Raw genomic sequence first — 26,738 nt, forward strand, 5'->3', positions numbered from 1 at the left:
AGGCATTTTTGGTTGGCTACTGCAACATAGTCATTGGAAGCAGGATTAAATCAAATAATAGTCTCAATAGTGGCTGGACTAGAAACATTCAAATGAAGATGTGTTATTTCCTTTAAACAACAGGTGTATTCTGGGTTCATATTAGCACTGTGTGTTTATAGAAGATGACATTCCTCTTTTGAAATAATATCCATTTCAGATGCCCCCACATTAACCATAAAATTCGGAATATTATTTTGGCATGTATTTAACATTTCAATCAGAGATGTTGAGGTTAAACCTCTGTGTTTCAGTGAACGCTCTGTATAGCAATGCATACACTAACAAAGTTGGCCTAAGTAGCACTAGCGGCTAAATTTACTTTTGACTAGTTATCAGCTAAGATACCCTTTGTTATGAGAAGATCTATTTTTGCTTATGCAAGGGTATACAGCAGTAGACCTTGACTCTCATTTCTCCTTGGTGAAGTCTCATGCAAGCTGTTTTCTCTTTGATTCACGGAGAACCGTGAGAAAGTCGCTGTTCATGCAGGATTGCATTTTCCCCTTTTCAGTCTATTCAGGCTTTGTATAGTTTGAGTAATCTAGTTTCAGTCCTTGCTGTCTTGCCAGCACATTGATAGGTTTTTTTTTCTAAGTTGAGAAGAAAAGACATTCTCCATCTAAAGCAATGCTCCCCGTCTTCATTTTTGTGTCTTTTAACAGTTTTATCTGGACCTTTGTTTTACTTTCCCATTTCTTTTTTTTTTTAATCAGAAGTATTTTTTGCAGCTTTGTGCGCAACAAGTTATTAAAATCTGTATTATTTGACCTTAGTGCAGGAGAAAATAGACTATTCTTTTAAGCACAATGGATGCCTTAGAAGAGAAGGGTGGGGTGAATCATGAAAGTGCAGACGGAGTTTGTGCCACAATCAGTGTTTCAAAATAACCAGTTTGAGATTAAAATACACACATATATTGTTCAATCATTTCCACCTCTCCCTCAGGCTCCTCCCCACTTTTAAAAAATATAAATATGTCTTTTAGCTACGGGCTCTGTCCTGGGCTATGAAAATCACATTAGAACATTGTCATAGCTGATTGCTTCCAGTGAATTTGGAAATTTAATTGCTAAACTGTGTGTCTTCTACCTACGTGATCAGTGCATTGATTCCTGCTTAACACCAGAGAGTGTCAAACTTACCAGCAGTTCCCTTTTCTATTTCACCCTCTCCAGTCTTAGTTCCTTTATATGCGTTACATTTTCTGTTGAACTGAACAGCATGCTGAGGCACACGGTATTAAATGGGAATTCAGTAAAGGGCATGCATTATGTTCTTTTAGATGAGAATTATAAATTGGTTTAATTATAATTTTGTTCATTTCATAGTTCTGAACCAGGCATTATGGCCAAACTAAAAGGATTGTTCCAAGAGGGCTAGTGTAATTATGGAGACCAACAAGCCTGAAAAAATCCTGGTATTAGCTCATCTGTAGGAGCTGCTTAAATAGCTTAGCAGCCTCTCCACCACAGTTGATCAAGAGCTCGTATGAAACAGTTCTCTTCCCAAATACACCAATTGGAAAATTACAAAATGCCCAGCTGTCTGAGATCTTAAGCCAACTTCTTCCTGTGGATGTTCAGACTCAACATGTTGTTCTGCTGTGTTCATTTGTCTTTCAAAACTCATTTGTTTAAGCAAAAAATAAATGTGCTAGGAGATTTATTTTAAATGATCTATCAACCTTCAAACTAAAGGATTTATTTTTATGCTTGAGGTATTCTTCATAAATACCAAATATAAACATGCTGTTTTAAAAAAAAAACTGCTTTGTTTTAATATACCCAATGGCTATGCACTATTCCCCAGCAGATACAGGTATTTTCCACTTTTGGAACTTTTTATATCTATATATATATATATATATATATATATATATATATATATATATATATATATATATATATATATATATATATATATATATATATATATATATATATATATATATAGTATAGTGCAGGTGATTAGGACAGCAATTGAGACTGGAGGAAAGAAATTTTCAGATAAATAATACAGGAGCTAAACAATCAGGAGTGCACTTAATTCTATAAGGTTGCTGCCTTTTAGCTTTAATAAAGACAATTTTAATTATGGGGTGCAGTCCAATAAGAGTGCATTTGGAAGAGGACACTGATGGATGTGCTTCCTCTTTTAAAACTAAGAATGTGCTTCATGGGAGTTGAACAAGGAAACCCATACATTACTTTAAAGGGGAAGTCTAAAATGGAATAATGCTAGAAATGCTGTATTTTTTATACTAAACATAAACATGAATTTACTGCACCAGAAGCCTAATTAAACAAATGATTTATGTTTTCAAAGTTGGCCATAAGGGGCTGTCATCTTGAAACGTTGTTGAACATCTTTGCAAGACCAAGACCACGCACATGCTCAGTGTGGTCTGGCTCCAGTTGGGAGGTTAAGCTTAGAGATCGTCATAGATAATCAAAACAGCACAAGTCAAATACTATTTGCCATAGAAGCTAATACAGCAAGACTGATTAATAATCAGAATATGCAGACTGCACTTGGTCTGGGTATACAAATCTCTACACAGTAGCCGGCTGCTTTATAGGGAAACAAACAAAGCAGTTTGATTCCTGGGAAGTAAGGTGCCGTTTGAAAGTATGTTAATTTCCCTGCAGAGCAGTTACGGACCATCTGAAGTTTCCTATCTGCATCTGTCAGAGCAAGTAAATTGAAGGGGGAATTTTACTGCATACAGTCAGGTTTATTATAAAAACTGTACACATTTTACAAGTATATAAGTACATTGGAGATAGATTTATTTTTCATTGAAGAAAGTAAAAATAGGATTTTATTTTTTTGCCTTTTCATCCCCTTTAAGCCATTTGGTCACATCATTTCTACTTACTGTCCTGTGGATCCCAGGTTTTAATAAATCTAATGTTGTCCCCTGTGTGTTTATAAAGGGGAAACAGCTCTTTCCTGAATGTAAAATGTCAGACTCATCTGTGGATCAGTGTTGTACTATTTAATACCAGTAGCCTTGGTTTGTTCTAGAATTAGAATTAGAAGAGGAGACAGTATGGGGCACATTACTAAATACTGAACTGAACGTTGATATCCAGAGGGATTTCAAATGAGTAACTACTATGGTTCGTTTACAGCAATCCCAATAGTGTTGATTCAAAATAAATTTTATTTGGTAAATGGAGATCAACTGGGGAAAGCTAGGAATCTCCTTTCAGAGCATAAAATTAAGCATAACTAAACCTGTGTGATACATTTTTATGTAGCAGTGATTCTAAAAAAGAAAGCTGTGTTAGAACCATTAATGGTCAATTTTTACACTTTTTCACCATTTTGTAAACCATAATTTCTCTGCTGCCTGCTTTAATGGGGTTCCCCAGGTGTGCAGTGTTGTAAAACAATGGCATAAATGATGGTGCTGTCTGACAGGCAGTACTTCGAACTGTATGCTAGATGTAACAAAATGTCTGTCCCTTTAGGTATAAGAACTTTGGAAGTGATCGTTATTCATGCAGTATCCTAGAAAAAAAACATTTTAATTGTTGTTTTTTTTACATTTTAGGTAGAAGATGCCATGTTGATGTTTGACAAAACAACAAACAGACACAGAGGTAAGAATGTTTCCCTGTTGTTACAAAAGCATATTGTCTTACTGGGATTTAGAATTTACAGATTTTTGTAAGTTTACAAAATGCGATTTCGCCCCTGACAAAGAAGGGGAGAACACAAAGGGCTAGTAAATCCCCAAAACAATACAAACATTATAGAAGCGTTTATGCAATGATAATCAATGCCTCTGAACTTTATTATATATGGAGAATCTACTGTGCTGCTGTCTCTGAAGAGGTAGCATGAAATGCTCTGTCATGTATGTAAAAACGGCAATGGGAAAATCAATAGTTTTTGCATGGGCAGGTCTTGCTTTTAAATTACCCATGATTCATTCTACTCTGCCAAATCCCTTTTCACCAATTATGTGACATAGCACTGCTTGTTATCTAAACAACCCAATGAGACAATGCGCCCAAATGGCACATTATTTTGAAAAATATTTTTGTTTGAAATGTGTGTGTGTGTATATAAGAAAAAAAAAGTGTAACATTCCATGCCGTTTTTTTACATGGCGAAGTCTGGCGATGTGTGGTGTATTATCCCGCTGTTTACACAGCATAATAAATATGCCCCTTAGAGCTACTTATGCCAAAAGCAATGTAAAATAACTACAGCAAATCTGGAGTTTGTATGGCGTAAAATTATACACACCATGCAATATTTTGAACAGCATTTTACACCGATTTTTCAGGGTGAATTTCGCTATACACAGCATAATAAATATGCCCCATAATGTAGTGCATTATGTATGTCTTATTATTAACTATTTATTTTACACCACTGCTATCTATTGCTTTGCTTTTTTTGTTGTTTATGAACTGTTAACATCATGTTTTGGTATGGCACCTCATTCCTTATATTATATTTTGGAGGTTTGGTCTGAGAAGGCCTGAAGTGACACACATTTCCCACAACATGTCTATTTAAGGGCTGGAATGATTAGTGGTCCGAAGTAGAGTGGGGGCTTACCAGAAAGCGGGCATGGTTTTGAGGTGTAACTGGGGTGTAGCTGCACGTCAAATGGATCAGACAGTTAACTGGACAGATTATCATGTTGGTAAGGCCTGGGACCTCAGCAACCAGGAAATCTAAATAATGACTGACTACCAAGTGTATTAGAATGTCTGTATCACAGGTGAAATTCCAGACATAAAATAAGAATTTTCAATATGATATACAGGTACTGGATCTATTAAGTGGAATCCTTGAGATTTGGGACAACGTTTGCCACCCATCTGGTTTTGCCCAGGTCAAGGCAATCTGCCCAGTTTTCCAAATAAGGAAAACCAGGCAGGACCCCCTTGATTGGCATGGAGACCAGCCAATCACTGATCACTGTCATAGCCCTGCCCTGTGACCTATATCATCCACGCTCTATGACATCACTGCCCGCCTCATTGCATCACTGGCCCACCCTTGTGATGTCACTGGCCCACCCCCTCCCCAGGTTATGAGCCACAGAAAGGTGGCAACCCTATTTGGGACAGATGTGTTTTTCTGTACTTTTGAATATCATGCCATGCTTGTGTATTATAAAAAACATTTTACCTTACGTTATGAAATATGAGGATATGAGGAATTCCGTGATTCAAATAAAAGCACTTGGCCTAAGGCCGTAGTCTTTTATGTGATTATCAAACTCCTCAGCGACTTCTTATATCCTTATATTTTATGAAAGAGCACACATTATTCATTATATATACTGTATATATAGAATGTAAAAATCACAATACATGGCTAATTAGTAATTAATTCAGATTCACGTTACATAGTTCTCAGAAACCAGTGTATTCTGCATCAGAATTTAATAATCAGTTCTGTACCATTATCTTCTATGACAGACAAACCTAATTTTTTGTTTATTGATTTCCAACAACTAAGCTTAGCTTTTCAAGAGCTGCCCAAAGCACACTGAGCATGTGCCGCTCAAAATATGGCCTAACAAGATCCAATATGGCAAGCTTGTGTGGACAACTTAAAGGTCTATGTTAATGCTATAGACCTTTTACTTTTAACTACTTGGCCGTTATAGTAAGTTCATTATATAAAATACAGATTTTTTTAGTGATAATTATTTTTAGGCTTTAGTTCGCTTTTAAATAGTAAAGTCGGAAGAAAGAGGCTATTCAAGAATAATGAGGGGCTGTAGTGCAAAATATGACTAGCTAATGCTGAAATGTATAAGTCTGTAATGATCTCTGTTGGATTAGCAGAGAATGGGATGTGCTGTCATTTGCAGCAATGCTTGTGCCCTCAGATTTTCATTGTATTGATTGGTTTGTGCTTAACAAGCTTTTCCACACAGATAAATGCTGGTCCTCAAGCAAAGTACGCTGGAAGGCTGAAATACTTAACACAAAGATTTTATTTAATGCTGCGAGCACTTGGGTTTGTGTCTCTTTCCCAGTCAGAGCTATGGCATATGTCAGGCAATTGTTTGCAAGGTACAAAGCTTTCGGTGAATGAGAAATACCTTTGTACAAAACCAAAGTTCTGAATGAAGAATGGAGGATTGTAATTGACTGGAAATATCTAGCATTTAGTCACAGTGCAGCGTCCGGCTCCTGAGCTATTCCAGTCAGCACACCTTCACTTCAAATAATTAGTACAATCCCAATTGATGAAATGTATTTTCCCGGAGTCTGTAATGTGCTGATTATACAGTCACAGAATTATGTGCATTTGAAGTTTTCATTTCCTCTATTCAGTTTCATGAATGGGGAGAGTTGTATTTTCCGAGGATAGTGGCGCTTAGAGCAAGTCCATATGAAATGTCTGTAAAGTCCATAACATAATTCATTCAGCAGCTAGAGGGCTTCTGTGCTCTGCCTTCTGCTTGCCTGTCATTGCTTTGTAAACTGCATTCCTCTCTCTGGGAAATAAGGCAACAATGCAGATTTGTTTCTTTTGGTTAATGGGTCGTAATGTTGTTCTGCTTCACATTTGCCTTTCAGCTCCTAAGTATAGCCAAAGCCATAGTAAAGGCAAACTTTCATGAATGTTATAGTTAATTCTTAAAGGTAGAGCAGCATTGTCTATATAGACACCCGAATTGCCTGTGCCTTGGACAAGAACTTAGGGGACCATCCACCTTTAAATGAGGTGCTGGAGCTGAAGTGTAGGGGTAGCCCTCTCTGAATGGTGTGTGCGCAATATCTGTGGTTTGTGATAGCAACAAAGCAACTGATGGAAAAGGTTTTGAATTTAGCATCTTCTTAGACATTGTAGACCCACTGTCTGACTGTGCCTCCTAGAGGCCACCGGAGAAACCTGATTGCAGGGCCTAGTTTCACAAAATTCAAAATGTTAAAGGTTTTATACAAACCTATGTTGGGAATATGAAAGGATTCCTGTGAATTGTCCTTGGCCGGGGCCCTCTAATGTCTGTGGCCAAGGGAAATCCTTTGCAGTGTTGGCAAGCCAGAATCCTCATTTATTTTGCTTTCTGCGATAGTGTAATAAAAGGTGTATAACTTGCTACAGGTGTAGAAAACCATAGTAATCAACCAGGAGGTAGTATTTACTAGTCAGCTGTTTGAAAGCAAATACTTTTGTAATAGGTTTTATTACATTACCCTATCAGCCTCAGTATAGTTTCAGATGTATGTAACACCTTCAGGGTTGAAGCATATCGCTCCAAAATTTGTTCCAATTCAGTTGCTTTAGTTTAGGATCCCAAACAAACTAAAATCAAATATTTGGGAACAGGGACACCTGCACAACCTTTTAGTGCTTGCTGTTACCTAATCACATTGTCTTTATACATCCTTCGGTTGATAAATTAAACAGTGTTTCCGTTCCAATGGGAGATATGTGCTTAATTTAGAGCAAGCATAGAACAAGCTTTCCGGTAATCCTTTACACATACATTTCAGTAATTGTTATATACATATGAGTTTCTCATTTTACCTTCTCTCTTGTGATTTCTCTCCCATTTCATCTGTGGAACAGTTCCTTATTTGCCATTCTCCTTTTGAGCTAATCCAGAACCTAGACCGGACATAATCAGCCAGACTTTTTCCTGAGTTTAACAAATAAGCTGTCATCCTTATTTGTTGGGAAATGTCTCTTCCTGTTATAGAGAACAAAACTCACATACACACGGTTACAGTGAAAAGAAAATGAATTAGACATAAAGGAAGATTACAGTTTAATGTACACATTGCCATAGTAAGTTTGTGTAAATGCAATGCAAAGTTGAGAGAAACTGTTACAACAACAAATTCTGTACAGAAATCTTATAATTGACCCATAATGCCATCAGAGCTAGTCCATTATAACATTTCACTGCTAACATTCTGTTTCCCTGACATGGCCACCCTGTATTATTCTGACATTAATCACCTACATTACTACTAGCAGCAGCTGCTTATCTGTAGTATTAGGCGGCCATTTTATTGCAATAAAGTATTTCAGTCCTGAAATTGTATATTTAGATAGTATTAAAGGTTATTGTCTACCAGAGGAACTTCTAACAGCTGGGATTCAGAGGCCCGGATTTGTGGAAAGGCCACCTAGGCCCGAGCCTAGGGTGGCAGGATTTTAGGGGGGCGGCATGCTGCCCAACCATACCCATATTAGTTCAAAAACACTAATTTTTTTAAATTTCCCATGCATCAGTCCCCATTGCTCCAGTCCAGATGATGAAAATTTCCACGGATAAAGGGGAGGGGACAGGGGCGACGAACTGCAGTGGGCACACACTATGTAAATCCGGCCCTGGGGATTCAAGAGAATTATTATTCTTCAATTGTTTTGGGCATCGTTTAACAATACAGGCTTACCATTAGAATGTTTTCATAAAATATTCCTTTATATTTTGAAATAGTTAATTCCACTGTCAATTTACAATCAATAAAATCTAAAATAAAGACCACACAAACATTATTTTAATTACTTGGTTTGCACTAATGTTATACAGCTTTGCGTTGCTGTCCTTTGCTGTGAATGTCAGCTCTTTGTTTGCTTTCTGCACATACCTACCATTGGTGCTTGCTTGAAAATGTCATAGCGATGTACTTTCTGTACAATAACAGCTATAGGCAAAGCTTGCTGTGAAATGTACTACTGTACATTGATGGAGTAGAAACGGTTACACTGAGAAATCCCATTTTAATTTGTTCTTAAGATTACATGGAGACAGCAAGCTGAATGCTGTAATTGAGCTTCCCACAGTTGTTTAAAAGGGCCTCGCTGTCAGCATAGCGATTTAGGTAATTTTTTCCAGGCAAACTTCCATGCTTTTCTTTTAATGGTTAATCAGTTTAGAGCCCGTGAAGCGTTACTACTAGAATGTTCATTGAAGGTCACTTGCTTCTGGCTCTCAGAACCTCCCAGAACACGCAGGCGTTGTGGCTTTGCTATGACTGGATAACAGTGCTCTGGGAATAAAGCTACCTATATATTAATAACGAATAAGTGACTTCCACTGCCTGGGCTTCATTATTCCCTTGGTTTTCTTATTACACTAATAAGTAGCATAAGAAGGATTTTAGAGTGATGTTAGTGCCACTTTGTATAATTTGTTTATAATGTTTTTCCTTGTGATTACATTTTATTGCCTTTAAATTACATGGGGATGATACCAACTGTTATATTTTATCTCACAGCCTGAAAGATTGTGGTGAATAGAGGAATGATATGGTGTGTTCATATAAAAAGAGTGTCTTGCAAAACTCCATCTTGCCTTTACTGGCTCTATTATACCTGCTATATACCTCCTAACCACAATAGCTACTGTGTCCCACACTATGGGGCAAATTCATCAAGGGTCGAATTTCGAGGGGTTAAATCCCTCGAAATTCGACTGGGGAATAGAATCGAATAGGCAATTTGGGCGAATTTACGCGCTGGCGAATAGTCGAATTGGCGACTATTCGCCAGGCGTATAGGCGCTCGATCGAATATTCGCTCGAAGGATTTTCATTCGATCGAATGCCTTTTTATTCTATCAAAAACTTGGAAAACAAGCCTATGGGACTTTCCCATAGGCTTTTAAAGCAATTCGGTAGGTTTTAGGTGGCGAAGTAGGCAGTCAAAGTATTTTTTAAAGAGACAGTACTTCGACTATCGAATGGGCGAATAGTCGCAGCGTTTTTGCGCTCGATCCAGTACTTCGACTATCGAATGGCGAATAGACGCAGCGTTTTTGCGCTCGATCTATTGGAATCATTCTACTCAGGCAAATTTACGCCAATTCGATAGTCGAGGAGCACAAAAATTAGAAGTTTTTTTACTTCGAATCCTTCACTCGAAGTTAGTGAATCGGCCCCTTTCGTGTGTATGGGCCCATGACTAAGCACCCTGAGGGGTGTGAAACACGTAGGGTGGATGGAGATGAAGCTATATTTTTAACTTTTCTACTAATAAATCTATTTTTTAAATGAATATCTCTGGTCTTGTGGATCCGTTTGAGTGCCGGTCAGCCGTGCTTCCTAATCTTCTATTACTTGATTATGCCACTCTCACAAATGAACCACAGCGGCCAAAACACTTTAGAAAGTGGGTATAAGGCATAGATTGTTTTTAACCAATAGTACTTTTAATAGGTCTCCATGATTAGTTTCATATGGCAAAAAAACTGTGCCCCTACAATAGACAATAGTAATTAAAATAAGGCACATAATTATATGAAGACTATGATGTGTTATTGGAGGTGTCTTTTGCTTGCATTTGAATAGTAATGCAGTGCTGGTCTTTGCTTGTGGTTTTCAGTAAGATCAAAATGTGCCATGTAATGAACCTCCTAGAGAGCATGTAGATTATATTGAAGCATCTAGCTCTCATGGCAAAGTATGGCTGTGCACAACAGTGTAACAATGTACCGCTGGGCCCCCCTGCCAAAATTTAATACTTGAGCAACAGATAGTTTGTATCAAATTATGTGGCATATTAAAGAATCTTACCAAAATGGTATATATATATATATATATATATATATATATATATATATATATATATATATATATATATATATATATATATATATATATAGACAAATACAAGATTCCTCTGCACTCAACCCATTATCAATATATTTAAGACAGAGACATTTTGTGCATACTGCTACTGAAAAATGCCTTACCCTTTAAACAAAACAGGGATTGTTTGTCCATATATTGCAATATATTTAAGCTGGCCAACTACGTCAAAGTCATCCCATATCTGGCCAGTCCTATGCTCAATTTTCATTTGATTCATTAAGAATTCTATGGTTTCATTATACATTTTATAAAAGGGACGAATGCGTTTTACCTGCAACTTACTAGCTGCTTTCAAAGTAAAACTCCCAAACTTGGCTGCCCTTTTATTAGACACCAGTGGGATCACCTGACTATATATATATATATATATATATTTACTGTAAGTAAATATTGCCATTTTACATCTCTTGCCTTGAACCACCATTTTGTGATGGTTTCTGTGCTGCCTCAGAGATCACTTGACCAGAAATACTTCAACTCTAACTGTTAAAGGAAGAAGTGTGGAGCAAAAGACAGGACTCTGCTTAATTGGCTCATGTGACCTAACAAGTATAGTTTGTTTGATTTGTTTGTATGCACCGTGAATCAGGGGCAGCCCTTATTTTTTAAAATGGCAGTTTTCTATTTATTTAATACAATGGCATGTACTACTAAACATACTATTATTATGAAAATGGTTTATTTACATGAAGCAGGGTTTTACATATGAGCTGTTTTATGCAATATATTTTTATGGAATATGTAAAGAATAATGCGGGTAATCCCGGAGCTGACCCGATCTTCTGTGTCTGATCCGTTGCAGCCTCAGCAGGTAGCCGGAAACTTCCTGCCAGTCTCGATCCTCACAGGAAGTGCGGACTCTGAGGAAGTGCTGGGAATCCGGCAAGAAACGCGCACAGCACAGCCCTCTGCATGCTAACTGTACCCAGTGTGTTGTGTTGAAATAAAGCCACAATTTGCACAGTAACCGTGTCTGAATATTGCTCTGCGGATTAGCGCCTACCTTGCGGGGGAATCTGTTGTATTTTTATGGAAACCTACACTGTTTGAGGGGTATGGTTTTCCTTTAAGAGGGACCAGGTGACACAGTCGGTCTTGCTCCGCCCCCAATACCCGCCCACCTGCCTGCCCACCTCCCCTTCGCTGGTTACCGATGCTCCCCGTCTGCTCTCAATTAGGAGAGCGGCTGCAGAGGGGAGATTTGCATAATTTATACCAGGCCTCCTTGTTCCCCAGGCCCCCCGTGACTAAGGGGTCTGTTTCCTCTATAGTTACGGCAGTGGTTGCGTATACAAAATGTATAATTTGTACCATGTAGACTGAAGACCCATTTATTTTTCCCAAATCTCTGTTTATTGAAGTTTTCAAAGAGAGGGGGGGAAGGGGGATACAGAAAGAAAGAAAGAAGGGGGGGGGGAGGACAATAAAAATTCACATTTACACTTCCATAATAATAATAAGTACAGGGTTATTAACAAGTCATTTCTCCAGTACAACGAGTCAGTTACAACAATGAAATCCTAGACTGGGAATAGTGAGCACAGTATAGCTATTGGGGAACATCCTTAGCAGGGTGAAGACCCATTTATTTTAATTAAAACTTGCAAAAGCTAATTCATTCAGTCAAATACAGAATTTGAGAGAAGACTTGTATCGAAAGGTGCAAATATTTCATATGGGTAGCATTAGATGTTTTGAGAGAATTTTATTTGGCACAACCATATTTGGTTATGATTTATATTTATTTTTAAATGTATTTAATTTCAGATTATATTGTTTAGGGCTGCTCATCGTGAGCTAAGAAGAGCGAGATGCAATACAATTCTTCCCTACAGTAGCTCTTACATACTGTACCTGTCAACTCTACTGTCTCTCCATGCTGTTTGTGCATACTAACACATTATGACTTCTGCACATTCAGCAATAGAACATTTTTGTGCACATAGTCTATGTAGGGCATAAATACAGGGAATGTTCATCAGCTCTCCTTTTTAACTGGTCATTGTTGATTGCCATGGCAAAAAAAAATCAAAGTCAAAGTTTCACATAAAGGGAAACATTAATCAGATGAAGTTAAGAAAATTTTATGGACGTGAACAAAACCCCCCTACAATTTTTGAACTAAGAATATTGACCATTGTGTATAAAGCCAACAAAATCATCACACAGAGGCACAATCATGACCAAAACTGGAAATATTATACATTTCCTCTTCAAACTAAACAGGAACTGAAATTTTGGAGCGATAAGGTCCCCTCCTGTGAAAATGAAATGCTCATTAGAGGGCATGTTATTTTTGCATATATAATTTTCCTTGAATTTATTTGCAATTCTCCCATTCTTTTTTTTTAATAGTGATCTGGTATCTTCTGAGGCACAGAAATACTAGCAAGTGGGTGCAGTGAAGTTCTAAGGACATTCTAAAAAGCAGCCAACTGATCAGTATTCCTTCTTCATTGGCCTTTTAAAATAATAAGCCCTTCTCTTTCTCAGAACAGGTTTGATGTTCCGCTTTTCATGATCCAAGTGTTGGGTGGTTGGATGATAAGGCACAACTACTGAGTATGTGACATGATACAAAATATCCATTTGGCACCTTGTACTCCTTGCTCTTAGCTCCACTGTTCTCTATAAACCACCTTTGTTTGTTTTTTTACTCTGTTATTAAAGTAAAAAAAAACTGACATTTTATGTTTATATTATTATATTTATAATATTAATTTATAACCGATAGAGACACATTTACTAAAGGTCAAATTTCTAATTCATTTTCAAACTGGAATATAAAGTACAATATATAAATTCGAATATATTAGAAATTCGACTGGGGGGTTATTTCTAAAAAAAAATTGAATATCTAAATCTCGGATGAATTTTACCGACTCGATAACTCAAATTCAGATTTTGACTAAACTTGATTTGTGTTTTTTTCTCCGAAAAAAGCTTGAATGTCAGGAAGGCAATTAACTTGTCCAAATTTATCCCTGGACCTCTCCCATTGACTTATACGTGAACTCGGCAGGTTTTAGGTGGCGAATAGTCAAATTCGAGTTCTTAAATGGCTAGAGTGTGATAAATCTTAGAATTCAAATTCGAATTAAAACTTGAATCGAGTTTGGATAATTCACAATTCGAATTTGAGCATTTTGACCACAAAAAAATGTGAAAATCTAATTTTCAATTCAACCCTTAATAAATCTGCCCCATAGTGTCAATTCCCGGGGGATGTTATGCCATACCCAGTAAACAAGGTTTGTTTATGGGGTCCACATGTATCTGTGCAGTAGTTTATTTGGTACTTGAGCTCTCTCAGCTAAATAAACGGAATTAAGGAGCGGGGGGGAGGTTGTTATTTGCTCGAAATTTTGACACTGTGCCATTTAATATATGACTTCCAGCTTGTCTTCTTTTATGTGTTTCTGTATGAGTGTGTACCGACAGTGATTTTAATTCCCTTCCCCTCTAATGACCTGCTCATTTGCTAGTTTTGTTTAATTAATACAAGCTAAAAAGTGTCATTTTAGAATGGATAATAGGCTGCATTATGTATTGCAGTATCATATTAATATTCTGCATGTTTAAAAATGTTCCTAGCTGTAATGTTCAGTGTCACAATAAATATGCCTGTGGTAGAAAGGTTAAATGTAAAAAGACTAGGCCTCAAACTGCAGGCCAAAAAAAATCCTATAAAAATAAATTGTTAAAACTGTGCTTTATCACCATTTAGTTACAGAAATATAAAGCATGTAGAGGAATTATCCCATATTATTATGGAGCTGTACAGTGAATGATGAAATGTATGGCTGAGAAATGTGTTTGATATCCCTATTGGCAGGCATTACAGCAATCACACTGTGGTTTGGAATGTAAGGTTAGGATATAAATCTATGCAATTGACTGATTCCATTACTTACAAACACATTCGGTAGCTAGTAAAATGTGAAGTGCCAGCAAGAGTTTAAGAATGAGTGTGTTTTATTCCTGTGGATAAAGAATAGAGGAATAACATTTGAAACTAGCTCGGCTTATTAAATTGAAGGCCTGCAAAGTCAGGCGTCTGTGTCATTCTCTGGGGGTGCTTTTTTATTTTCCAGCATAACAATGGAAAAACCTTGCCAATCCAGTCTTAACTGAAATGTTACAATAATACTGTTGATAGATAATTCAAATGGACACAGACAACTGATGAATAAAAGCGTACAAAAAATAGCCCCATGCTGTTGTCCACATGGACAGGTCTTTTTGCTCCAGAGTTCAAGGACTAAACTTTCCCAATGAATACAGCGCTGCCTGATTTTGACTGCACTGTATTCATGTGGGTCTGGCTAGGGTAGGTGCCTAGGTGTCTGCCAACCACCCCATATCTTGTGTATCATTCAGATGCACACATTAGGGTGGAAGTATGGTGCTACGGACCCCTGTCTTGCATCACAAGCGATGCACTTCCTACCTTGCCCTGTTTTGTTTTTATAGACTGCCACACTAGGCACAGGTTCTTGGGTGTCTATATATAAATATTGCCCTTTTGTGGCTAAATGCGAAAAATGTTTGTCTGGTGTGTTAGACCATAGTTCTTAAATCCATGAACAGTAATGAACCTGACAGTTCTATTAATGATGGCAGAAAAAGTCATGTATTTATAGTCCTGATAACTCGATACTCGAGTATAAACCGACCCGAGTATAAGCCGAGGTACCTAATTTTACCTACGAAAACTGGGAAAACTTATTGATTCTAGTATAAGCCTAGACACAACTACAGCCCTGTCCCCCAGCAGCGCACATTCTGCCAAAGCGACCCCCCCCAGCGATCAACCGGACTTCTTTGCAAAGTTGATGGTGACAGAGAATTGCCAAACGGATTACTGTGTGCATTGTCCCACTGTCCCACTACCATGTGCAGAGGGTGCTGTGTGATATTGCCATCACTGTTAATCTTTCGTATAACCAATAGAGGGCGCTGTGTGATATTGCCATCACTGTTAATCCTTCATATAACCAACAGAGGGCGCTGTGTGATATTGCAGTCACTGTTATTCTTTAATATAACCAACAGAGGGCGCTGTGTGATATTGCAGTCACTGTTATTCTTTCATATAACCAACAGAGGGTGCTGTGTGATATTGCAGTCACTGTTATTCTTTAATATAACCAACAGAGGGCGCTGTGTGATATTGCAGTCACTGTTATTCTTTCATATAACCAACAGAGGGCGCACTGTTATTCTTTCATATAACCAACAGAGGGCGCTGTGTGATATTGCAGTCACTGTTAATCTATCATATTACCAACAGAGGGCGCACTGTTATTCTTTCATATAACCAACAGATGGCACTGTGTGATTTTGCAGTCACTGTTATTCTTTCATATAACCAACAGAGGGTGCACTGTTATTCTTTCATATAACCAACAGAGGGTGCTGTGTGATATTGCAGTCACTGTTATTCTTTCATATAACCAACAGATGGCGATGTGTGATATTGCAGTCGCTGTTATTCTTTCATATAACCAACAGAGGGCGCACTGTTATTCTTTCATATAACCAACAGAGGGCATTGAGGGATATTGCAGTCTCTCCCCAAGTGAACTGTTGGTATAGGAATGATTAAAAGTGACTGCAATCTCAGCTACTGCCCGCTGACCCGAGTATAAGCCGAGGTAGACTTTTTCAGCACATTTTGGATGCTGAAAAACTTGGCTTATACTCGAGTATATACGGATGCTACATCAGAAAGTCCTTGAAGTACCACCAAAAGCTGTATGACATTAAAACGTCTGTGCGGTAGCAGGATGAGCATGCCAAAATAAAACCTGCGTTTGTAACTATCACGAGAATCAAGAGGGCCATACCAACAACTGCAATATATAGTGAATAAAGTACCCCTCTTGTAAAATATAAGGATATTATTAGTTACCGAGGAGTTTCATGACCATATAAAAACACGAGGCCGAAGGTAACTTCTAATATCCTCATGTTTTACAACTGGGGGTACTTTATTTATTATAATACACAAGTTTCAGTAAATCATGTGACAGAAATGACTCACCATTTATAACTGATGACATCAGAACTCACCGTTATATAGTGAATAAAGTACCCCCTCTTGTAAAATATAAATATAAAAACACGAAGCTGAAGGCCGAGTGTTTTTATACAGGTCATGGAACTCCGAGGTAACTTCTAATATCCTCATATTTTGCAACTGGGGGTACTTTATTAATTATAATACACAAGTGTTAGTGAGTCATGTGACAGAAATTACATCAGAACTCATCGTTTATAAGGATATAATTTACAAGATAGTTATGGCTTTTGTGTATTATAAGGATATAATTTACAAGATATTCATGGCTTTTGTGTAAATATATACGTATTAAATACTTAATTTAAAATATATGTATATATAAAGGTTAATGAAATAACAGAAAAAACACAGCAATTAAAATTGCAAAATGTTGTCCACACTGCCTTATCCTAATATGAATGCACCAATCCTTGTCCGGGTTACCACTACGCCGATGTAAATCCTCTAAACCATATAGTTAGAGGAGAGCACTCAGTGAGCAATAATCTTCTGTAGTTGTGTTTATTTAAGACTACTTATATAGACTGTATCAGATCACTGCTCACTGAGTGCTCTCCTTTTTCAATATGGTTTACAAAACACAGCATTTACATAAAGGTGGAGGTATATAGATAAACTTGGGTATATTAGCCAGGATCAGGGCTGCCATCAGAAATCACGAGTCCCAGCACAACAAAATTTTCTGGGCCCCCTTTGCCACCCCTCCCTCACCCCCCCATCAATACGAAGGCCATACAAGCATTAAAACATTAAGTGCCCTCCTTAAAAACCCTTGGTACCCAGGGCCCTCTACAAGTTAAAGAAAAAAAACATTGGTGGCCAAGGACCCCCTGCAAGTTCTTAAAAAAACATTGGTGCCAGGGCCCCTACAAGTTATTAAAAAAAAAAAAATTAGAGGCCAGGGCCCCTACAAGTTATTTAAAAAAATGTATGTGGACATGGCACTCTACAAGTTATTAAAAAAAAAAAACATGGCCAGGGCGCCTACAAGTTAAAAGAAGAAAGAACACTGCTCTTACTTTAGCCAGGGAGATCAGGTGCCTGTATCTTCAGTTTCCTGTGCTCTGATTTGCCAGTGGACTGTAAGTCCTGGTAAAGCAGCATGGCGATTCGATAAACTTCACCGATCCAATCCCCATGCGGCTTTACCGGGACTTACATTTCGGAGCACAGGAGGCAAGATGCTGGCATTGGAGCTCCAGCCCACCTTCCCATCCGAAGTGTGCAGCTCACTGATGGCAGGGGCCTGGCTATGCAAGTAAATGCAGCACGGCTGGGCCCCCCATAACTCCCCAAACCATCTGGGCCTGGAATAGTAGTACCCTCTTTACCCCCCTCCCCCCCGATTGCAGCCCTGGCCAGGATTGGCAAATTTAATCATTGTGCCGGGATGACCTATTGAGATCTTGGTTCGTTCCCTCTGAAAATCGACACAAGGTGGTTTGTAGTCCTGGGAGAGAAGTGATTTTTCAGACTTAAAAATAGCCCAAGAGTCCTTATCAATTTCTGTACATTTGATAGCACCAGGGGAAAAGCCTCCAAGTAAATCTATAGTACATGAAATGAATATCATTCAGGGTGTTTCTAAGGTCACAAAACCTTGAAGGATTTTGCTGAGGATATAACCTCTCTGGTCGTCACAAAACATCCAAAGTTGTTGTTTTTTTAGTTTTCCACCATATCAGTGGTCACAGTGTTAGTGGTCTGCAGGACTCAAAAATGTTTGTTTCTTAGTCTAGGGGTCTTTTAATGGTGTATCCTATAGCAGATGAGAGGAGGCAGGCATGGTATGGTAAGCACTGCTGACTTATAGTTATGAGCACAATCTCTGTGGCTTTTACTCTGGAACTGTGGCTCAATCCCACATGCAGTGAGGTTGCCTTTCTCATGATGAAATTGACCCTAATGTGTTTTGTTAATGCCATAGTCTGTAAATGCCATTGGGGCAGGGACTAATGTAAAGCATGAAGCATTAATAACATCTGAAGATGTTGAAGAGGAAAGTTGACGTTTCAGAAATCAGGGGGCATGAAGCCCAGGGGCATCATCTACAAGATATCCTTGCTGTTGCTATAGGATGAGTTCACCTAACAATATACAAATCCATGGGAATGCTGTCTGAAGTGTCAACTTGCAAGAGTCCCTGATGATATTGTCTCAGATTGTATCAGCAGGGGTAGTGCTGATCTTCCGAGCATTTACAGTGACCCTCTGGTTGAATTAAAAGGCTGTCAGTAAACTGCCTGTTTTCCCACAGAAAAATATAAAAAGAAAATATTCACAAATTAAAATATTTGAAGTATGTGGGCTGTCTCTGTATTCTGTGTTTAACTGGTGATATAAATTAGAAAGTCAAGAGCAACTTCCTCTTCTGAAGAACAGTTGGTGATTTAGAGTGCAAAGGAAATTTGCTTAAGTTAATGATATGCAGAGTGCTTCCCAGATGTCTAACTGCTATGGCTTGTGCAGGTAAAAACTACAGCAAAGCATGCAGGGAATCAATGCAAATAACTTTCCATATTCATCAATGGGAAGTTCCTCTTGTATATGAGTGTAAATTGTATTTTTTATATTACTCTTGGTAATTTCCATTTACTATAATGAAAACGGATCTTACAGTTCGCTTTCATGGCTTCCCTGAATGATTCTACTGAGCACCTCGTGAGGTTTTACCATAAGGATGTTGATTATAATTACACACTTTAAAAATCTAGAGGTTGCCTTTATAGATGGCAGTCAATGTAACTTTATCTGCAGTGAAGTATTAAAATGGAGACTCAACTAACTTCAAGAAAGTGCGGGGGAAGCTGGACAGGTAAAATCCGACAGTAACCCCATGTAGCACAGATATTCTCCTTTTAATTAGGTTGATTAATTATCAGCTATAGAGGGAGAAGTCCTGATTCAGCCAAAGTATTAATAAATTCACTGGTTTTATGGGGAGCCAAAAAAGGCACCTGGCACCTGGAATTACAGAATGATGCTGTTGGAGACATGTGGGAACATTTCTAAAGATAGGCTTGCTAAATATGTTCTACCACCAGTTGTATCTGTCTCTGCTTGTTTGTGTGTTTGCCTCCCTTTTAATTTTCATGCACTTTATTCATGTTCTTTTGATGCGTTATGCTTTCAGAAACCAGTACCATGAATCTTTAAGAGAGATAACAATTTACCTTTAGGGTAAGGCCACACTGGGCGTTTTGGTTGAGATTTGGTCGCCGCAAAGACGAGGCGATTATTGGCCAAACGCCTTCCCTCACTCTGCGCCGGCTAAAATGAAAAAACGCCAACAAAACAAATGGCTCAGAGTTGCATCATTACAAATGCTGACAACACATTCCTTATAGTTATAGTCTCGTGTTAGTATCACTTTAGCAAGCATCAACATTATTCATCTCTTTATAGTCTACAGTAGCGTTGCGCAACATGTGCGATTTCAGTTGCTTCTCATGGATCCTCCCCAAGTTGTATAGAAAAGATAAAAAATAAGATAAAAAAATCTAAAAAAAAAATACCCTTCACCTGACACCCATTTCAGTATCCCCTTTAATTGAATGCTAATGTTCCATTTTGCTGACGCTCAATCTTGCCTCAAGCTCGCCTTACTCTGACAACTCCTGACTAAGTCAGGAACTTATTGATCTGTGTATAGATATTCATGGTAATAATATTAGCTGTAAGGCACATATACTGTATTACCAATAGATGAGCTTGCCACTAGAAGCACATCTTGCTAGTTGAGTATATGGTTAGTTAAGGCTTGATCTGATTGTACAGTGTGATTGAATTTGCACATCTAATTAGGGATGCACCTAATCCAAGATTTGATTGGTTTGGTTCGAACTGAATCTGAATCCTAATTTGCATATGTAAATCAGGGGAAGGGCCAGAAATCGCATGACTTTTCATCACAAAAGAAGGAAGTCCTTCCTTTGCTGCCACTAATTTGCATATGCAAATTAGGATTCGGTTCGGTATTCGGCCAAATCTTTCACAAAGGATTTGGGAGTTCGGCGATCCCATATAGTGAATTCGGTGTATCCTTACTTATAGCAAAGCTTTAGTCACCAAGAGCATTGCTTGTTTGCCAAATGAAAGGGCCAGGACCAGTGTTCGCAACTCCCTGACTGTAAGTAGATGGATGTGTGACTGCGCAGAACAGGTGAGGGACATTCAGATAATATATCCCTCTGGAACACATTGGACCCAGTAATTTTCCTATCACTGTTTAAACATTTTAATCATCATCATGGCATAATACAATATCATAAGAAGCAGTATTGTCAACAGCTATGGCCATACACCTCTATAATCTATCCAAGCCTACAGTATATTGTTTATTTGTGCTTACAGCAGAATAATAAATGCATATAAACACAGTGGTCATTACAATAATAAAGACAAAAAATGCAAAGTACAGTGGCATTAAAGATTAAGAGATTAAAGATACATTAATAAATCATAGAAAGCACACTACTAGATGATGCATCAGTTTTGCTTATTCTGTAAATCCACTGTAGCAAAGATTGTTGATATCTGTAGGAATTAGTGGACAAGTTTCCTATAGCCATGGCCATTTAGGCAAACCTAACCTAACAAAGAGATTTCTAGTAGTGAAGGGTGAATAAATTCACCAGGCATGACAAAAAAAAATTGACGTGCCAAAATTATTCGGACAACCATTGACTTTAATGCATTTGGACAAAATAGTTGCACAAATAAAAAATTATTTTGACGCCTATTGATTTGCGTTTAGCCCATCACTAATTTTTAGAGCTGTGCCATTGCTATCTGCTTAAAGTATAATTGCATGAAACACCCTAGTAGCCCTGCACATAAAAGAGGTTGCTTACCATACTAAACTCTTACCTTATACCCTGTGTGCTTTTTCTAAACAGTTAATCCCTTATAATATAACATGTATGCATTTTTGTTGGTAGATCTTAGTTTAATGCACTTAGGTAAAAGCTATGCAGCACCAAGTATCCTAGAAAGGAATCTTCCTTCCCCAAGTCCTAAAATGTTTGCACTTGTGGTGTTTGTCTCACATCCAGGCCCAGATTTGTGAAAAGGCCACCAAGGCCCAGGCCTAGAGTGGCAGGATTTTAGGGGGCGGCATGCTGCCTAACCACACCCACATTGGTTCAGAAACACTGGGGATGCACGGGAGATATAATAGGTTTTTACATTTTCTGTGCAACAATCCCTATTGCTCTGGTTCCGATGATGAAAATTTGCACAAAAAAAGGAGAGGGGACAGGGGCAATGAACATCAGTGGGCCTAGGGGTGCCCGCTATGTAAATCCCGCCCTGCAGACATCTAATGTTTATAATTATGCATTATTGTAGATTAGATATTTATTCCAAATGCCAAACAGGTAAAAATAGTTTCCCCCTGGGATTCGGAAAAAAATGTTCTCAAGTCCTTTGCTGATAGAGACTGAAAAGGCTGTTTGTCACATACATTCCTAGGGGATATTTGGATTTCAGTAGTTAAGGTTTATATCACAAGAGACCCGCTTGTCTCTGTTGTGATCTGTTTCTCAGGTACTAAACTTACTGAAAATGCAAACTGTTATTTAACAAATGTGTTATTTTGCACATTTCTCATGGAAGAACTATTTCTGGAGCACACTCGTACTTGGAGTAGCTCTGCAGTGTCTCAGCTAAAGGGGAATTATTTCCCGCTAGCATATTTATATTAAAGGGATACGGAAGGGATTAAAATATTCAAATCCCTGTCATACTCAGGTCTCAATATCCCGCAGGCAGCAACCCAACTTCCTTTATGGCTAAAGTGAGTTGGGCCTGGATGTTTTGATGGCTGCACTGCTGAAACTGTTGTGCCGAAGTGTCATCTACTGCAAATAGGGTTGCCACCTTTTCTGGAAAAAAATGCCGGCCTTACAATATTCTTTCCATTTTTTCCTATTAATAACATTGGCATCAAGCATCATTTTTATCGGCCAGGCCAGTAAAATACCAGCCAGATGGCAACCATAAAAACGAATCAGGTCCTGTGGATGACATGCTATTATTAGTTTTATCATTTCAGCATTGCTTATATTTTCTTAATACTACTGTTTGTACTAACTATAGGAATATGTACCACTGAGCAAATGCAGTTGCAATGTACGTTCTAGATGGATGAGCAAAGTTTGTATAGAAATTTGCTGCTTTTAAAAAATGTAAAACACCACCATGGTTACTTTTCTGCTTATAAGACATTTACGTCCTATTCAGTATCTGACTTTATATATATCATCCCTTCCTCCTAATAATAGCAGTCAAGTTTATACCTGCAAAGAACTCTAAAGAACACATTTTTATTATTTGCTTTGACTATATGTAACTTTAAACGTTGTCCACACTAGATTTGCTAAGCCATAAATGTCAAACAGCATTTAACCTAGGCCCTGGCATGAATGCTAGCGGGTTATACATATGCACATTAATTTAGTGCATGCAGAGTCTCAGCTGCACTTGATGGTCATTGGGTCCAGTTGGAAGTCATTCTGGGTATGTTCTTCAGTGAGCAGTTCAACCTGAATATTTCCTTTGAAAAGGCAGCTGTGATGGCAAGCAGGGAGCAGCTGTGAATCTAAAATTAGTCATTCTGTAAAGAATTGGTTTGATAAATAATACAATGGTGTATTAACAGCAGATGCTTACAAGGTCACACTATGTTGATTAAAATAATAAAAAGAGGAATAGGGAAAACACATTTTCTAGCTTGAGTTACACACTGACAATCTAGCTCGTAGGTATATTTGTTAGAGGGGCTACACTGGTTTTTATATAAGTAAACTGATATGTATAGACATCATAGCTATAAAATCCTGTTTATCTTATGAGCATAGTGTTAGGGCACTAGTGATTTTGTACTTTTTGCAGGACACTTTTTTTCTTAAGTTGCCAAAACATATGCTGCAAAATTCCTGAAGTCACTCTTTGCTGCGACTCTTACAATAGCCTAAAGGCACTTGTTCAAGTATTTGTCATAGAGCGCAATGGAGGAAATGTTAGTTCTGTGCATCTGGTTGCTAAAATGTATTCCTAAAATGGCCCGAAACACCCAGTGATGTTATATTATGTGCATGAAAGAACATGTTAAATTTAAATACTGGTACTAATCATCCAAACTCTACTTCAGGGGATCTTAATCTACAAATAAGTTGCTGTTTAGCGCGAGGACACCATGTATACATGAATACATTCTATTCATCTGTTTACATGTAGAAAGTAATAGTTGTAATAATAGTTTAAAGCATATACCATCTTCATTCAACACCAAAAATGTCATAGCCACATCACATGTGGAGGCAGAAAAATATTAGAATATTAGAATTTTTTTTAAAATGTCCTCTCTTTGTATCTTTCACTGGTCAGTATAGTATAATAACATGTCCTTGTTGCATGGGTCAGAGGGAGGTTTTTCTGTTTCATTTGGGTCATTTCATGTCTGTTTAATGAGTTTACCATGGCCTACAAATAACCGGACTGCACTAAGCCTATGTGTGAGCCGTTAACCTATTTTGTGACAGCCCCATGTAGTGAAGTGATTCTCACTAGTATAATTGCCTATATATTGGTATTCACTGTGAACATTAATAAGAGACAGTTTAGTATTTATATTGGGAAGGGAGAGAGAAACGGACAAGTGTTATAGTGAAGATCCTGACCCCCAGGATTTGCTTAAATCTAGCCTCAGACCCTACATGATTGTAGACGAGGCTGCATTAAAAAATAATGGCATTCGACAGCCTGTCTGAGAACTCCATTATTTTTTAATTTGCTTTGAGATACCAGTGTTTTATCTTGGATTGGAAAAGGTTGGTTCCTTACAGCATGATATTAAATGTGCAACCATCTTTCCTGCTGTCGACCTTGCACCAAATCAGACATATATCGGCAGGTATGAACATGGGATCAAATAGACAGGGAAATATTACCTGGAGCTAAAAAAAAAACTCAATTGTAAACATATCTCTGACTGTCAGACTTTGTTTCTAACCTTGCAGAAAAACAGGGGTTAAGTAAAGTCTGCAATTGAAGCATTTTTTTCCATTTTACAAGACTGTCCTCTGTGACTGGGGCATTTAATTTATCAGCTGAAGGCATCAGCAGTGGGAATATGAGTAAATAGTACTGTCGAAAATGGCAGGTCATTTTTATTTGACTACGGTTGGTTTAATGAAGTCTTGTCTTTATAATTCATTATACCTTGAGAATACATTCCCGTTCTGTCCTAATGATGCCAGTTAAACCATTCACACTCTCGAGCCGTGTTTGATGGAAAGTCCAAAGGCACTTTGAATCACAATAACATGATTTCCAACCACCAGGGCTTATGTAATGAATGATACCTTTCTTTTCCTTTTAATGTCATATTGGTCTGTGTAAAAGGATCTTTGATAGTTCACTTAGGCAGGCTGCCACGTTTTGAAAAGGAATTCATGGCACAGAGAATGTTTTAGACCACCTGGTTTCAGACTCTACCCTTTCAGCCATACCCATTTAAAGCTACAGCTACATTATTTTATTATACTTTCTTGTATTATTTAATGTGATTAATATATGTTTTTTCCTATGCTAACGTTACCATAGACAGGAAAACAATTAGGCCTTTGTGTGATCCATCCACAAAATCCACTTTACCTGCTACACTGCATGTTGTATAGGAAACCTTTTTGAAGCAATAAGTACATCAGCAAGCCCACAGCAGCACAACTATCTCCTGCTATTGGGGATCCACCATATAATCCGTTCAGGAGAAAGAATGAGTCCACAGTAGTCGTACTTTAAATGTGGGTTAATTATGTCAGTTCCAAAGGTTTGCATTGCAGCACATTATTAGATGTTGTCGTAAAAGAAATCTTGTTGCTTTTATCTATTATGTTCTACAGGTATGAGACCTGTTATTCAGAATACTCACGACCTTGGCTTTTCCAGATAACTGATCTTTCAGTAATTTGGATCTTCATACCTTAATTAGGAATAAAAATCATTCAAAAATCATTTAAACATTAAATAAACCCAATAGGCTGTTTTTACTTCCAGTAAGGAAATTTTTAAAAATTTGAATTATTTGGATAAGATGGAGTCTATGGGAGACAGCCTTCTCGCAATTCGGAGCATTCTGAATAATGTGTTTCTGTGTAACGGATCCCCTATCTGTATCATGCCAGTTTTTATAAAAATGTGTCTGTGCTGCTACCACTCTTCCGTTGTAATGCCTTTATTATTACTGTATAATTGTTATTGTCTTGTTTTTCTCCAGTTTACAAAAGAGAGGGGGTGGGGGTTTGTGGGAGCACTCAAAAGGCTAAGTTAAAGTGTATTTAAGTATAATGGAAGTGCTACTGATTTGGCCAATTTATCAATGCACATTCCCTGGTCCCCCTGTTATGGGGTTTATCTTGACGTGGTATGGTGGCTTATCAACTTTATGATCATAACTTTGTAACTAAAAACCCCTGTTTTTGTAAACACGTGCACTTGCATTTATACTGAATTACGTATGAGACAGGGGACCAGGGAATGTGCATTGATTAATTGGCCAAATCAGTAGCACTTCCATTATACTTAAATACACTTTAACTTAGCATTTTGAGTGCTCCCACAACCCCTTTTTGTATTTTCCTCCAGTATACTCTTTCTGTCAACCATTTTTCCCCATTCCTTCCATTCTGTGGTATAAATCCCAATTACTACTCATACAGATTCTCTTCCTGCGGTTCCTTTTTCATTTGTTTGCTTATCAGTTAAGTTTGACCCGAACAACCAAAATAGAGCTCAAATGCAATCTCCTGTAGTTGTGGGTGCACTTCTTAGTTTCTTAAGAATTTCCATTGATTTTAAGTCCATTTGTAAATGGAGTTGCGATTAAAAGTTGTATCTGTTTGACTGTTTACATTCTATGCAAAAACTGTCTCTGACTGCTGAAACACTGTAGCAGAATCCAGCTGATTAAGAGACATGAAAAATAGACTTCTGCTACGTTGTTTCAAAAGTCAGAA

The 26,738-nt window shown here is 37.8% G+C and overlaps 1 protein-coding gene across 4 annotated transcripts in view; it reads left to right on the top strand.

The window, feature by feature from the left end:
- The window catches only part of LOC108708366 (RNA-binding protein Musashi homolog 2), a 448,133-nt gene that overhangs the window by 231,111 nt on the left and 190,284 nt on the right, over positions 1 to 26,738 (top strand). For all 4 annotated transcript variants that reach the window (XM_018246988.2, XM_018246989.2, XM_041582303.1 and 1 more), the window contains exon 7: positions 3,602 to 3,650. In XM_018246988.2, coding sequence (XP_018102477.1) covers positions 3,602 to 3,650 — 49 coding nt within the window. The remainder of the gene's footprint in view (positions 1 to 3,601; positions 3,651 to 26,738) is intronic.

This window comes from Xenopus laevis, chromosome 2L (genome assembly GCF_017654675.1).
Source record: "Xenopus laevis strain J_2021 chromosome 2L, Xenopus_laevis_v10.1, whole genome shotgun sequence".
NCBI classification, from domain to species: Eukaryota; Metazoa; Chordata; class Amphibia; order Anura; family Pipidae; genus Xenopus; species Xenopus laevis.